At 35.4% G+C, this 15,117-nt stretch overlaps 1 protein-coding gene across 2 annotated transcripts in view; it reads right to left on the minus strand.

Moving 5' to 3' along the window:
• Window positions 1-15,117, minus strand: part of GBE1 (1,4-alpha-glucan branching enzyme 1) — a 136,163-nt gene that overhangs the window by 98,886 nt on the left and 22,160 nt on the right. For both annotated transcript variants that reach the window (XM_086883562.1, XM_086883561.1), the window contains exon 2: window positions 2,838-3,007. In XM_086883562.1, coding sequence (XP_086739688.1) covers window positions 2,838-3,007 — 170 coding nt within the window. The remainder of the gene's footprint in view (window positions 1-2,837; window positions 3,008-15,117) is intronic.

Genomic DNA, 15,117 nt, shown 5'->3' on the forward strand with positions numbered 1-15,117 from the left:
TTGTGTGCTATTACTAGTTTCTAGCTTTTTTTTTTTTTCCCAAAATACACAGTGATACTAGTTATTTTTCTGTAAATTTGACTTATCCTATTAATTACAAGTTTCTCAGAATAATTAATAAAAATACCATAATTTGGGTCAAAATACCTTAATAGCAAAGCTTTTATTATCTAAGGCCTAGAAGTCATTCACCAAAAACTACATGTACAGGACTGAGGCTTCACAGTATATAATTACAGAAGTAAATTAGTCATATTTATCCTACACATAATTCATAACCAAGATATTATTAACTATCAGCTAAATTATAAATTTGGAAAAAAATAGTTCAAGGTCTCTGTATATAACTGATACTGGCCACTTTAATTTTTAATAGTTTTTGATCCTTAAGATGAAATAGCACTAATACTTTGTGTCATTACATCAAACATTAAGATATTCTCAGACAATACCATATTATTAAGGAAAACACTGCTATCCATCTCCAAAAAAAAAATAAAAATTAATTGACAGTTTTTTATATTATATACCACCATATTTCAGTTTAAAACCTAAAGAGCTTCTGTCATCTAAGTCCAAGGTTTATTTCTTTGTCTAAGATTTCCAACTTCCCATGATGTGGTTACACTATGGTTCTTTTTATAAAAAAGTTTTATTTAAAAAAAAAAAATCTTATTAAAGGCTATCCCAATATCCAACTTAAGCACAATATAATCATAAATTTAGTCTGAGACTTTAACCTGCTAGAAAATTTAAAGAAAGGTTAAAGGGATTCAGTTTTAATTAAACATATCTGTAGCAATCTGACTCTAAATCTTAGGGTTTTGCAATCCAATTTCTCATGAGAATATTATTCAGGAATTGAATGACAACCTTCCATTGCTCCAGTCTTTCCAAGTACACTGTTGTCCCCTTTGGGAATGAATACTTTACTATGACTGACTGATATATACAAGAAACACAGTTCATCCACATCACAATGAATTTTTTTATTTTTTTTTTTTCCTTCTTCTTGCCATATTTCATTAGGGTCTAAATACAACTACTCTAAGGTATTAAATTTCTGCTTCATACGATGTACTACATCAAATATTTTAAATGAAGTAGGGTTTAGAAAACTGTTCCAGTGTTTAGCTACCCTATTCTGGTATACATATACTTCCCACCCTCAAGCTAATAAACCAATTTACAAGTTAAAGCCTCTTTTCAAAATATGAAACATATTATTAAAAGTCTGTTTTTAATATTACTATCTTTTAAAATACGTATTTTAAATAAATGCACTCTAGCTGTGTTTATAAATTTAACCTGCATCCATCCCATGAAAATCTTGAGCAATGGGTGGAGTTGCAGCAAGTAGAGGAGGGACAAGGAGGAGAAATTTCTGTATATTTATACATATAAAATTGACCTATGAAAATAGTCTGATCCAGCTGCCTTGCAGTCTATATTGATACCTGAAATCAATGTTATCTAGCAGTGGGTGAACTATACAGAACTCATTATTCAGTGTTGCATTAGAGGACATATCCAATTTCAATATTAAAATGCAAGAACTACACTAACATATTTATCAATGTCTATTCCAATAAAATGACAAGCGGCACTCCAAGAAAAGCTACTTTATCATTCACTATGTTAACCATATCAAACAGGAACATGGCTGAAAGCAGTGTTACACTAACTTTTGTGTTTGACTTCTGCATCAAAAACAGGATTTTTTTTTTTTTTTAATAAAAACATTCCTACAATGGAGTTTCCCTTCAATAGTTTCCTCAGACAGGGGTAAGGAATGACCAACATTTGGCTTTGTGTCTAAGCTGAAGTAGTCAACTGCTTCAAAGAACTTCTTTTCCTATTGCTTTTTTGCAATATAAATACACTGAGCACACTCTAGATCAGCATTTTTGCAAAATCAAGGTCAGATAAATAAATCTGCATGCTTCTGAAACACAGTTAAATGAAGTAAATAATTTCACAGACAAAGTCCCCGTTCAGTAAGAACCAGCAATGCAAGACCTAGTACCTTGGCAGACCTAACAGAAGCAAGAGTAGAGGTGAAAGGGAAAATCAGAACAAAACTCTCCAAAACCCTAAACAAAAAGAAGAGCAAGGAACTATATTGCAGGGTTGAAGAGCAATGATGAATGCCACTTTCATCCAAAAACTTTAGAACATGATTTGACTGTAGATAGCCTTCAAATCAGAAGAATTTATATTTTTGTTTCAAATTCAAAGGGAATAGTCTTCCTGGTCCTCAGAGCAAGCAAGGCAATTCCTCCATGTAATACTGCCACCATCCCATTCTGCTAACATCTTTCCTCCTTCTGCCCTCACAAAAACAGAGTACCTACTCATTCAGTAATATTTGGCTTGATTTTAGGCTACAATTTTCCAGCAGAACTTTTGTCTAAACTCTCAAAATGGGTGAGAATTCTGGCCTTGGTCCTTAGACAACACTGTTGTTTGATCAGTAAAAGAAGATGAAGCAAATTACTTCACTGTTATTTTTGCTTCTCTGCATACAGTTTTATAAAAGTCTAGTTATAAAGCTTTAAAAAGAACTTCAGGAAGCTTAGATACAGCCTCGAGTTGCAGTGTGATCCAGTGGGACATGAGTCATTGCCTTTGGGGTATTAAAAAAATGCCTAACACTGACCACACAACAGAAACACATCTTCATAAGCTACTGCAACACACAGGAAAATATTATTCATTCAAGCCATGACATATTTTTTACTATCAGAATTTCATCATTGCAACAAAATTTTCTTTAAATGTAGAGAATATTGATGCAAAACATTGTGCAGGGAAGAAATTTTCCTAAGAATACTTACTGAAGTCACCTGCAAGAAACACTGCTTCTGCTCCTGGTGCCCACTCTTTGCAGTATATTCCACCATCTGCAAGTTGGTTAACTCCAAAGGTTTTGTAACTTTCTGTAAATTTACCAAGGCCACCTTCACTTTCCTCAATGTTCTTCAAGTGGTTATAAAACAGTGCATACCTTGCAATGAAAACAGAGAACATTTTTAAGAAAGATTAGCAAGTGTCTCTCTTACATTAGCAAGTTTAACCCCCCCCAAAAAAAAATTAATTAAACACACAACACAAGATTCACTGCTCTCTAATGGAATAGAAAAAAAAAAGAAACCCTCAAATACAAATCATACCATTTTTCCATGATTGTTACACAGCCTAAAATTGCAATCTTTGTGTTTGTCAGTGCTTTCTATACTTTACAGGAACATTTTGCACTTTCTAAATAAAACTACACCTCCTGATTGGCAGCCAAGAAATCCCAGTATTACAACACAACAGGAGAACTTCACACTCAGAACAGCCTAGCACTTTTCCTTCCATCTTACTAATATCAGGCACAAGCCTCCTAGGGAGAGCTGGATGGGCCTGCCACTCTCTCACAGCCAGTTTTAATAGACAAGACATTCTCAGGCCATTGAAAAGTTTGCAGTACAGCATGTCAGCATGGACAAACCCATCTGGTCCTTGCAGAAAGGGGCTCATTAGGCAACCTCTTTACAGAGACAATCAGCAAGACTTTGCTGCAGTCCCTGACACTGCAACAATTTGGAAAAAAACTACAGCTTCATAAAAGTCATTATTTGGACCATACCCTACTTACACCAGTAGGAATTGAAATGCCCTAAAACTCTAACATAAAACTTTGCCTGTAAGAGCTTAGAGTTTTTTGACATATTTTGCTATGTTTTCTCCAGGTAGGTTTCTGGAATTGATGGTAACATCAGGGGTACAATATAAACAAGAGAGTCAACTTTGATCCCTAAATTATGAGCTATTTTGTGCAGAACCACAGCTAAAAGCTGCAGTTGAACATTTAATTAATGTTACCTGTACAATTTTTTTGTTGTCTCCAGTAAGACATTACTGAGGTAAATTAGAAATGTGTTTGTCTTTTCATAAATGGTAAAGAGTCTTCTGAAGTATATAAAAATCAGTAAGAACCCCAGCAAAACCAAACTTTTCTGCCTTGTTACACTTTCTACAATTTGCAATAGGAAATAGAAATGCTAAACCAGCACTATGGAATAGCATCTTGTTCCTTAAGGAAAAAGAAGCTGCAGTCTGTTTCCAGTGTCAGGACTTAGAACTCTATGATTTGTTGCAAAATTTGGATTTTTTTGGCCCCTAATGAGATCAAAGTAGAAGATTAAAATGTCTAATTACTACTTGCTGTAAACAGTATTACCTGAATTAACTTAGAGTACTATGACTACTTTTAATGTAAATCTCCCAGTGAGGTTTTTTTATTTTATTATTAAGACTGATGATCATCTTTAAAGGGAGAAAGGTTTGCAAATGCCTTCAGGATACACTGTAGCGAATATACTCATAACTATTTTTGTCCATCCACCTGCATTATTCCTTTACAATTTGCTCATGGGTATAATCCTCAGAAGTGCATTACTAACTACTACTGCTCTGATAGTCAATTTCATTTATGTCCTTGAAGGAAAATATTTTGTCAGATTTCCAGCTATAAGTGTAATATATACATATACAAACTCAGTTGACTGGCTTACATTTTAAACAACTGCAATCACAAAGATTTATATAAAGCTTAAATACAAAAAACACAGAGCAAGTCACAAATCGCCTCAGAATTTGAACATATATCATCTGGTAAATTCAAATTACTCTACTTTTGAAGGGTTCTCCTCAGGGAAAAAAATAAAACAACCACCAGAGCTTTGAAATTTAACTCATTCTTTATTGTAGGATACAAGTATAGTTATATACATACATATAGGTTTTGCATGTGTATATATATTTAATTGTTTAAGGAAAAATAAAATACAGTAAGAAGTATATTTGGAGCATTATCTGCAAATCCCTATTTTTCTGTCATATGTAAGCTGTTTCAAAATTGCTGCCTGTCACATGTCTTGTTTCCACCTTGTTCCACTGTGGCTGAAGCAGGTCTGTTCTACTATAGGTAACTGCTGTAACTTCAGAGAAGATCTAACTGAAGCAATGAGATTGGCCCAGGTAATATAGAAGAGGGGGTTTTGAAATATGTTATCTAACCAAAATTATTCTTTTCCTCCCCACTCTTGCCACAAATACAGCGTCACAGCTTTAAGAATGTGATTTGGTGGATGGGGTATTTCCCATATTGAGCAGAATGTAAAAGGAGTGGTAAGCTTCATTTTTACACAGAAGTCAGTCACAAACCCTTGAAAGCTGCAGGAGAAGGAAATTAATCCTTTATTACCAGAGAAGAACAGCAGGCCATAAAGAAGGACTGAAACCTCAGTGCAGGAAAGAAAAAGGCTGTGATTTACTTCACATCACCTAGAAGTGCAACATATGCCAGTGGCCTACTCTTCTAACTCAACATGATCCCTCCCTAGGAATCAAACCCATTCATCTCATTCCAGAGAAACAAGCATCTGACAAATTCATGAATGTGGGATGGATGAAATTGGACTTTCAGAAAGCAATTATGTGATTCTGTATCTTTGGGGGAAAAAAAAACAAAAAAAACCCAGGAATTCAGACATTGTAAACTCTTGATTCTTGTCATGAAAGCACTAAGAACATCCACTGCTTCAATTTTTCTCTTTCAGTAAATTCACTGTTTAAGCAAACCGTGACACAAAGAGACCATGGTATTTAATATATGAAGTGAATTGAGAAAATTGTAAAAAAAGACTTCTCTTTGGTCACTTTGCAAAGAGCGGTGAGCAAGATTACATGCTTAATAAATTTTTTTGGTGGGGAGACCGAGGTGAAGCAAGAAAAGGAACTTATTAGATGAATTGTTGAGCAAGGATGTCTAAGATTTTTACAATAATGTTTTTTTATACAGGACAGACTTGGAACAAGCAAAACAGCATCATGTACATTGAGTAAGAATGCTCCTTCTATTTGTACAGAGGCATGCTTCTTTTAACAGACTAAGTTAATTCAGGTATTATTGCTGCATCACATTTCAGAAATAAAGATTTTTGCAACAATTCACTGTAATTGATTTAAAATTACAACCAAAAAGAATTTATTCTTTTTAACCACCTCCTGAGATTATCCAGTAAGGAACTGTAGTTTGCTCAAAGCTCTGGAAAAAACAACTCCTGAAATGGATCAATTACTTTTGCTATGAACTATTCCAAAAACTCATCTCAGGAGATGAAATACATCTGGAACAGAACAACATTACTTGCCACAGAAGGCCTTGTAAGACAGCAGAAAGGCCTTGTAAAGCAGCAACTGCAGCCTGTTGCTCCTCTGAATGAAAGAAAGGATTGAGTTAAGTACATGCTCACGTCCAGATTTAGGGTTTGCATTAAGGTTTTACTTTCACAGATATTTTGGCTTTCATTTCTACATTACTAAGGCTTGTGAAACACTGGCTTTTTATCTTCCAAAATGACACCCCAGGATTACACACAGAAAATGACAGAAAATATTTTTGTTCAACCAATTCCTAATATTTATATTGTTCACTAATAGCATGCAAGTCTTAAAACTAGATATAGACACTTGATTAAGACTACATTTTATGATCTCCTCTTCAACACTGAAAGTTATGTCATGTTCAGCTGTGCATATATATACTTTATGACATATGACAGGCTCTGAATGCATTTCATAAGTGAAAATCTCAACATGCTGGACATGGGGACAGTTGACCTCAGCAGCTAGAGCTATAGTAACAAGAAAAGACTGACTTCTGCCTTCATACTTTTCAAGTCCTCAGACACTGCAAAGTCTCTTAATATTTTGCAATTTCCCAGCATAACACTGATGAGGATTACCAGGTAAAAACTGTACCAAACTATGAGTTGAAAAGTAAAGTCATTACCTTTGAAACAAAAAAAAAAACCTAAACTGAGCAACAAGAGGACCCACAGAACTCTGAACAGAGCATCTGAAGTGACTGAAAGAAGTGGTACGTGAAGTCCTTTACTACAGGTACAGCAACACACTTCTGACAAGTGCAGGCAGCAGAAGGGGAGCTGCTTATGGTGCACTCCTGGAGTTTTTATGAAAAAGCAAGATTTTCAAGTCCCATATTCATTCATCTAGCCTCTGTTAGTAGATCAATGCTTCTTAAAACTGCAATACTGAAATTGTTGTCTTCAGACTTACTGAAAAGATTTCAGTCTTGGCATTAGCCCAAGAACACTGAACACCTAGATTGAAACAAATTATAACTCTATTATCAAATGCTTTTACACCAACATTTTTGCCCTCCCCATCATTATTTCAGTGTGAAACACTGGCAATCGTAAACATCACCTGAAACACAGTCACAACAGTCTTTTCCTTTTGTTACATTCATAATTTGTAACACAGCATTGCTTTAAATCCCATGCTTTTTTATGCAGCTTTGTTTAAAGCCTTACAATAGAAGTGTAGGAATTGGCTGACTTTCCATAGAGGCAGGATTAAAACATCAAACATGAATTACTATAATGACTATCCAGTAAACAAGTATCCTACCAATAAAATAACCTTCCAAGTGAACATGTAAAGACAATATTACATCAGTAGCCACTTCAAGAGTTGGCATGTCAGGTGAGCACTTATTCCTCACACTTCTATCACTGAAACACTCTCAAATATTTTTTTTTTTTTCTTATGGATACCTATACAACTAAACCTTATACAACAGAAGTAAAGAGCTCTCAGTTTAATTCAAAATTATACAGCCTTATGCCAAAAAACAGTGTTCTATTTATTTTGTAACTTTGATATACAAATACCCCTGGTTCTGCAGTTCCTATAACCACTGAGTTAATTCAACTATTGAACCTATTAAAAAAGTTCCAGGTGTATGTTAAAATTGTCAGCCTCAATATGGAGCATAAGCAAAATAAAGCTAAGCTTCTCCTTCCTCCCCAAAGTTGAATGCTTTATTGAAATAAGACTTTTGGCAGATTATTGAAGTCTGATTGTAAGTCAAAGCACTGAATTAGAGCCCCATGTAAAGCTTTCACATCTTTATTCTTCCATGCAGAAGAGGTACTAACTCCTTCCTGGACACCTCATAAAATAACAAAGGGGTATTGTAGTATTTTAAACTTTTAAATTTAACCAGATTAGCTTTAGTTTCTTAAGCATCACAGGAATCTAAACAGAAACTAATAACCAAAAAGGCCTTGGCAGCATACAAGATACTCTCATTTAAAGAGGTTGGTGCTGAACATCAAGATGGCTACAAAACTTCAAGACATTTTTAGGGCCATTCTCATGCTATTTTACAAAGCTGTTGTGACTGCAGTTTATAGAACAGTCAGTCAGCTTACTGTAAAACCTGTGGCGACAACACTGAAATTAATGATTTTAGCCCCTCTTCTGCTTATGATGCTGGTTTTAGTAGCTATTAATCTTCTAGATTTTTGCCCACATCAGCCTTTTTGTCATAGTTTACACTTCTACAGTATTGGCCCAGTATTAATGCTAATTTATTCAAAATATGAAAGCAAGTAGGAGAGACTTTGATAATGGTATCTGCTATCCATATGGAAAGCCCAATTCTGCATATACCAAAGGAAACAAGAAATGAAAGAAAATTCCCAATAACATACTCTCTATAACCAAATCCTCCATTTTCCAGCAAGTACTAACATTTAATGCCAGTGTCATGGACCACAGTCCATAGCTTTATGGGGTTGTTACCTCTTTCTAATATTGCTGTAATCACTTGTAGATGCAGTTACAAAGACTTACACTGATGCAGTGAAAGCCAGTGCAGAGGCCCTGCTCAGATCAGCAAGTCTGATTCTCATCTTCCCCTTTACTCTGTAGCCTGTTATTCCCTCAATCTCTCATCATTCAACTGGTTAGAAAGCAATGGATTGAAGGAAGACTGAAGTGGGAGAGATAAAGCTCTTCCTAAAGCAAATTTCTGCTGTCCAGCAAATCAAAGGCACCAGAGCACTCTGAACTAGAACAGATGTAAAATTCCTGTTTGCAGCTTCTTCAATGTCATTTGTTACTAGGGAAAATACACCAAAACAGGAGTCTTCAGTTTTACTTCATTCTTTTCTCCACCCCTGTCAGGAACTTTTAATTTGGCTATTCAGAGTATTTCACAGAGTAACCACACTTAAGGAAAATAGGAAGTAAAGGCACAGTAAATCCTGGGTGGGTATGACTACTTGAGAACAACAGATTTACTGTTCTTCTGTTTTACTGTACTTCTACCAATTTTATAGTTGTAGTTGATTGACTTGCACTTTCTGCAAGCAAATCCTGTCCCATTCAAGAAATCTTTTTAATACATATTTAAATAGATCAAGGAACATCAAGAACATGCAACACATGCAACCTTTGAAATATTAGAACAATTCTGAGAGAGAGATGCTTTAGAAGCACAAGATAGCAGTGGATGATTTTAAAGATCCAGGAGATGACCACTTAATTTTCCTTTTCCGCAGGTTAAAAGTACAGTTGTTACATGATTCTGAAATCATGATCTTAAAAAGTTTCTCCATACCTAAATCTGAATTCCCCAAATGTTATAATTGTTCCATTTACAAAAGTGTTCACTACAAAGCAATTTACCTCTCTCCAACATCAGAGTCAATTTAAAACACACCTTTACCTGAAAATTAAGGCTTCTGCAGGTTGGCCAATGACATTAAGTTCCTTTCAGGGGTAAAATAATCAACAGATACCAAAGTAAACTGAGGATCTAGTTATTCCAATAAGGAATTTACAAGCTTAAACCATTTATGTTGTAATTCCTACCAAAAACATGTTTTACTAGCTGCTAGAAGACCATCCAATAGAGAACTCATAAGAGTAAGCAAGAAAGGCAAAAGCTTGAAAAATAGCTTTCCTAAATTTTCTCTACTTGGCAGATAATAATTCCCAATTCTCTTTGGATGTTTCATGATTTCAGAATGCTGAGGTAAAGCATTTATGCGTAAAACACTAATGTAGTTCACATCTCAAACGAAATGCAGCATCAAAAATTAAGAAATATTTGCTTGGGATAAATAATGCACAATCACTTGCTCTGTTGAAAGCCGTCAACACAAGACAAGGCATCTGATTCAGCATCATTTCCTTGCAAAATAATTTTAGAGTACAATGCCATGGAAGTCAACAAAACTTAACAAAAAGTCTAGTACATAGAAGCATGACAAAAAATGGGCAGAAAAAGGGGAACTACAGATTTACTTGACATACTACCAGCAATTTCTAGCAGAGATGTAAAGACCTATAAGCTGTGAGGTCTAATACAGATAAGTATCAGTCCATAGTATTTTAGCAAGATTATTTGTTGATGACCAGCAGCATCTTCCCCTGCTTTAACCATTAAAGTAACTTAGTTATTTTGGCAGTATTTGACCACTGCAATGTTTTCGTCATCAGCTTCAGAATGAACACACAGAGGTCTCAGTGCAGAACCAAATGCAAAATTAATGCAATTATTTATTAACAATTGCTCCACTGGTTTATCTAAACCAATCCCAATCCCCCTCCCCACCGACCTCCCCCCTGGCCAATATTTAGAGACTCTCTTATACACACTCCATCTCACCTACTTCAGTTTATTAGAAACACATGGATGTACCTTGCAGGGTAAGTGTAACAAATTACTAATGTTTAGAAGGACCAAGAGGCATTTTATTTCCATCAGAAGCCCAGCAAACTACTTAGAGATCAGTTCCAGGAGAGAAGAAGAAAGAACTGTGCATGTATCAACACTCCCTACAAGAAAGTCATTTACTTTAACCCTCTAATGGAATAAAAGGAATAAAGTAATTTAAAAAAACTGAGCAACTAAAGCACACAATCCTCAAGGAACAAAGACAAAAAAAAAAAAAGCCCAAATAAAGAAAATTTAAAAAATAACAAAAAAAAAAAAAAAAAAAAAAAAAAAACAAAAAAAAACCCACAGACAAACCCCTAAGCTTACAATAGTACGCCAAGTTACAACCTCATGGAATAGCACAGCTATGTATATTCTGTATCTACCAAAGTACTACAGCTTCCCTATCATGAGGATACAGTCTAAATAAGACAGCAATTATAAAATAATGAGAGTTCTATATATTTTTTCTCTGCATGTAAGGAAACAAATTTACCAGCAGCATACATCATTTATTTAGGTATAGGATTTCTTCATTTAATAGTCATTGTTTCACTATTCCTCTTCTAAGTAGTCTTTATTATTCATGAATTGTACACTAAAGCTCCTCTTTTAGCTATAATAATTTGCTTCACTGTTGTGATGATATCTGAAGTTGATGGAGTTTCTGGAATTAATGTTACTACAGAGAAACCCCATCACATCTGAGCAGAAAGCTGCAGAAACGCAGCGACAGATTTTCTCAAAATCAGTAGACTAAGGCTGCGTTAGCTCATGTTTCATATTACACAAGAGAAAATAAACTGAAAGGTCAGTTGAACAGTTACAGCATTGCCCTTTTCCAAGGTAATCAGCAGAGCATGTAGCAAAGACGTGAACACAAGCGTGACTGGAACGACAGTAGCTGATAAAGAGGCTCTTGCTGCCAAAAGAAGTGGGATAAGACACTGCCCTCTCTCAGTGACTGTCGAGGAGTGGGGCACTCTGCACACCTTACTTCACTAACTCTGATTTATTGCTTTAATTTGGAATTGTGTTCTCGCTAAACATTCAGGTTTCCATATTGCCAGAGCACAGTAGAAAATGTAACACTGAACATTAATCACATTCACGGGTAACCTACAGGAACAATATAATTATTAATTTGTTTGTAATATGGACACAACAGAGTCAAAAATTCATCTGGTTTACTAATGCATTTTTATTATAAGTTCACAAGTTCCTCTTGTTATTCATTACTATTTAACTGGAAACCAAGCATTAGATTTTCTCCCCATGTTAAAGGCAGCTTACTGTTTCTTTTCTAAGAATGTATTTATTAGTGGAACATTCAAAACTGTTTCTAGTCTTCATATCAACAAATGCTTAAAAGTACCTTAATCTGGAAAGAACTCAGATGTTTTATTTACCAGAATTCATTTCAATGACACTGTACAGAACAGCTTATCAATTCCCATTTGATTCCACCGCTAGCTATTGCTAACAGACCACCTTTGTGTTAACAGAAATCAAGGTTTGGGGGAGTCAGGGATTACTACAGCACTACTACAAAGCTGCAATCAAAGCAAAGTAGCTGTGCAAGAGACTTTAGGGAAAAAAATGGAATTTTTGTAAAAATAATTTGCAATTCCCCTCTTGGCAGTCAAGTGTTATTAATTCTTGCAGGACTCCAGTAATCTGGAAGCACGAGTTGGTACCATTTTGAAAACATTTATTTGTGTGGTGAGAACCAGCTCACACACCTCCTATGGGTTGTAAAAGCCCTGCACAGTGACAAAATAATAGACTTCAACAACTCTTTAATTTTGTTTTAAAGCTGGTTTGTATATTGTGGGTTTGGAGTTTTTATTAGCTTCTCACAGCAGCAAACATAAGACACAGGTTTCTTTTCAAACTTGGATTTCAAGTCTGCTGCAATCAGTTTGACTTCCATATTGAAAACATTAATTGCAATAAATGAAGCTCAACACAAGGCTAGGGACTTATCTTTCTACATAAATTCACAAGAAATTAAAACTGAAAGACTTATTTGTCTACCAAGCAGAAAAAAAGCTTTTAAATCAGAAGTTAGAACTCCCAATTTATTTGAAATAAAACACCAAATATTCCTCACTACCTTTGTCACTCATCCCCACTTTGGTTGAAAAAACACGATGGAGGAAGAATTGTTATTAGAATTCCCTGACAGAAAACTGCCCAGCTGCTCTAGCTACAGCTTCATTGCTCATTTCCACAAGTCTTATTTCACCTCCCTTAAATGTGTCATTTCACATCCAGAACTTAAAAATAAAGTCATAATATAATGGTTCAGATCAACAGCTGGTATGTTCAAACTACTGAATAGGTCACTATTTGAAAGATATGCTAGAAACTTAAAATTCTCATTCTTGATAAATATCAAACAAACACAACCTCGCCTTACTATAGGATTGCTTCTTTGTCAAGCTTGAGGCAGATTTAAATGGACAGCCATCTTAAGAGACTGAAAAAGATGGTTTGAGAAAAGGTACCTACAGCAAATTCTGGCTTCTTTACTGCCTCTCCAAACCCTTCTCCTTGTAACAATTTTCCTCTCAATAAACCGACAGTATTCCACCTGATTAAATAACCCCTTACATTCTATTAGTTTTAGAATCTAACAAGTGCAAGTGCATGTACTTGTGCATGATCTAGAAGACATGATTTGTTTCCTTTGTCATGCACAAGCATACTCTCAATCCCTCTGTCACACACATAAATATCCTGTAATTGCAGGTTTCTTCCTGGCCTAAGTGTTAGTCATCAACCACTTTTAATTTACCTCTGTGTTTTATTGTAACAAACAAAACTTCACAATGCTCCAGGAGAGAAAAGCCTGCGTGAGATTTTTACACAGCACCATAGCTAGAAAAAAACAAGTATTAAGCATGGAATGAGAAGGAAGGACTACTGCTTTTATTACTGACCACTCTGCCAGCTTTGATCAGCCGTCCCTGGTTTGATCAGGGAGTGTTGTCTCTGCAGGCTCAGGGGCTGTGGGGGCTGTTCACACAGAACACACATTCAAATCTGCCAGCATGCCTGCTCTGCTCCCTGGAACGCCTGGAAAAGCAGCCTTTTGAGAAGATCATTTTAAGGGAGAAAAAGTCACCTCTAGTGATTAGAAAATAAGATCTGGGATATTTGGGGTGAGAGGAGGAACACCATTATCACACCAGCTCTGGTCACCTCAGCAGAGGCACCACAGTATCTCCACAGCACAAACTTTTCTAAATTTAATTTTTAACTGCTTTCACTGCAGACAGGACCAATAATGGAAGCCAAACACTCAAACATTTATACAGTCCACAATGCCAAGTCTTCATAATTTACTGTCAGTGTACTGGAAGTACAATTAGAACTTGTGTACTTGAGAAATGTCTGTAACTCCAAGGCAATCAAGTCTATTCCCACAGAAGACAAGCAAGCAAAAATAAAGTATTGTTGTTAAGGGCTGCTGTGAGTAGTTTATACAAGTTTATGTCATTCACGGCCAAGCATTTGCAGGGTGCAATCTAAACATTTGTTTTTTCCAGACTTCAGTTAGAATGAATACCAAGAAATATTAGTCATTAACTAGCTTGTATTATCCACAAAAAGGTAAACATCAGATTCTCCAAGTTGTTATACTGAATATTTTAACCTTATGGAAAACAGAAGACTTCAGATTTTGCATAGCAGGGTTATTCTTGTGAAACATTAAGGTTCATAATCTCTAATCTGACTAAAACTGTATGATTTGCTGCATCACCCAAATCTGTTAAGCATGTAACTGCCGAAAAAACACTGCCCAGCAGCTGTCTGATTCATACCATATAGCCCCTTACATATGATTTAAGCTCCTAAGTACATATGATATAACTTCCAAGACATCTCCCTTCCAATGGGATTGTAGCTGTATGAGATATTAGGGAGAGCCCAATAATTTTAGACATCATTTATTTTGCAGCCTCCAAGCACATGAGTCTTGTCTACAATGTGATTTGTCTGTCAAAATATTATAAAGCTTATGATTCAAGTTTTGAATTAATATGACTGAAGAAAATTGCAAACAAGACAGGGGAGAGTTTTAACTAGTAGTTCATTACCATGCAAGACTCAGCTCAAGGCACATCAAGACAGTGAAGCTTACAGCAGAATTTTAAATACCTGAAGTGATGAGGTAACCTGGCACACAGAGAAAACCTCTTGCAGCAATTCAAAGCAGAACTACAAAGTTAGAAAGTCTGCAACTTGCCAGGGTTAGTCATCCTGATACACTGCACATGCAGGTGTAACTAGTCTTATTATGAAGTACTACTGAGAAAACTTCAGAGATCATGGAATGAACCCTTGTCTAATATTAGGAGCTAAGAAATAAAAGATGAACAATTTATTTACTGGGTAGATAAATTTATTTTTCTGCAATTTCAGATTCGTCTTGTCTACTTAAGACTATATGCACCTTCTAAAACAACCAGTTAAGTTAGAGACATGTTTCATATAAAATTTTGATATAAGCTTTGTTTATA

The sequence above is a fragment of the Cyanistes caeruleus genome, chromosome 3 (genome assembly GCF_971803275.1).
Source record: "Cyanistes caeruleus chromosome 3, bCyaCae1.hap1.1, whole genome shotgun sequence".
NCBI lineage: Eukaryota > Metazoa > Chordata > Aves > Passeriformes > Paridae > Cyanistes > Cyanistes caeruleus.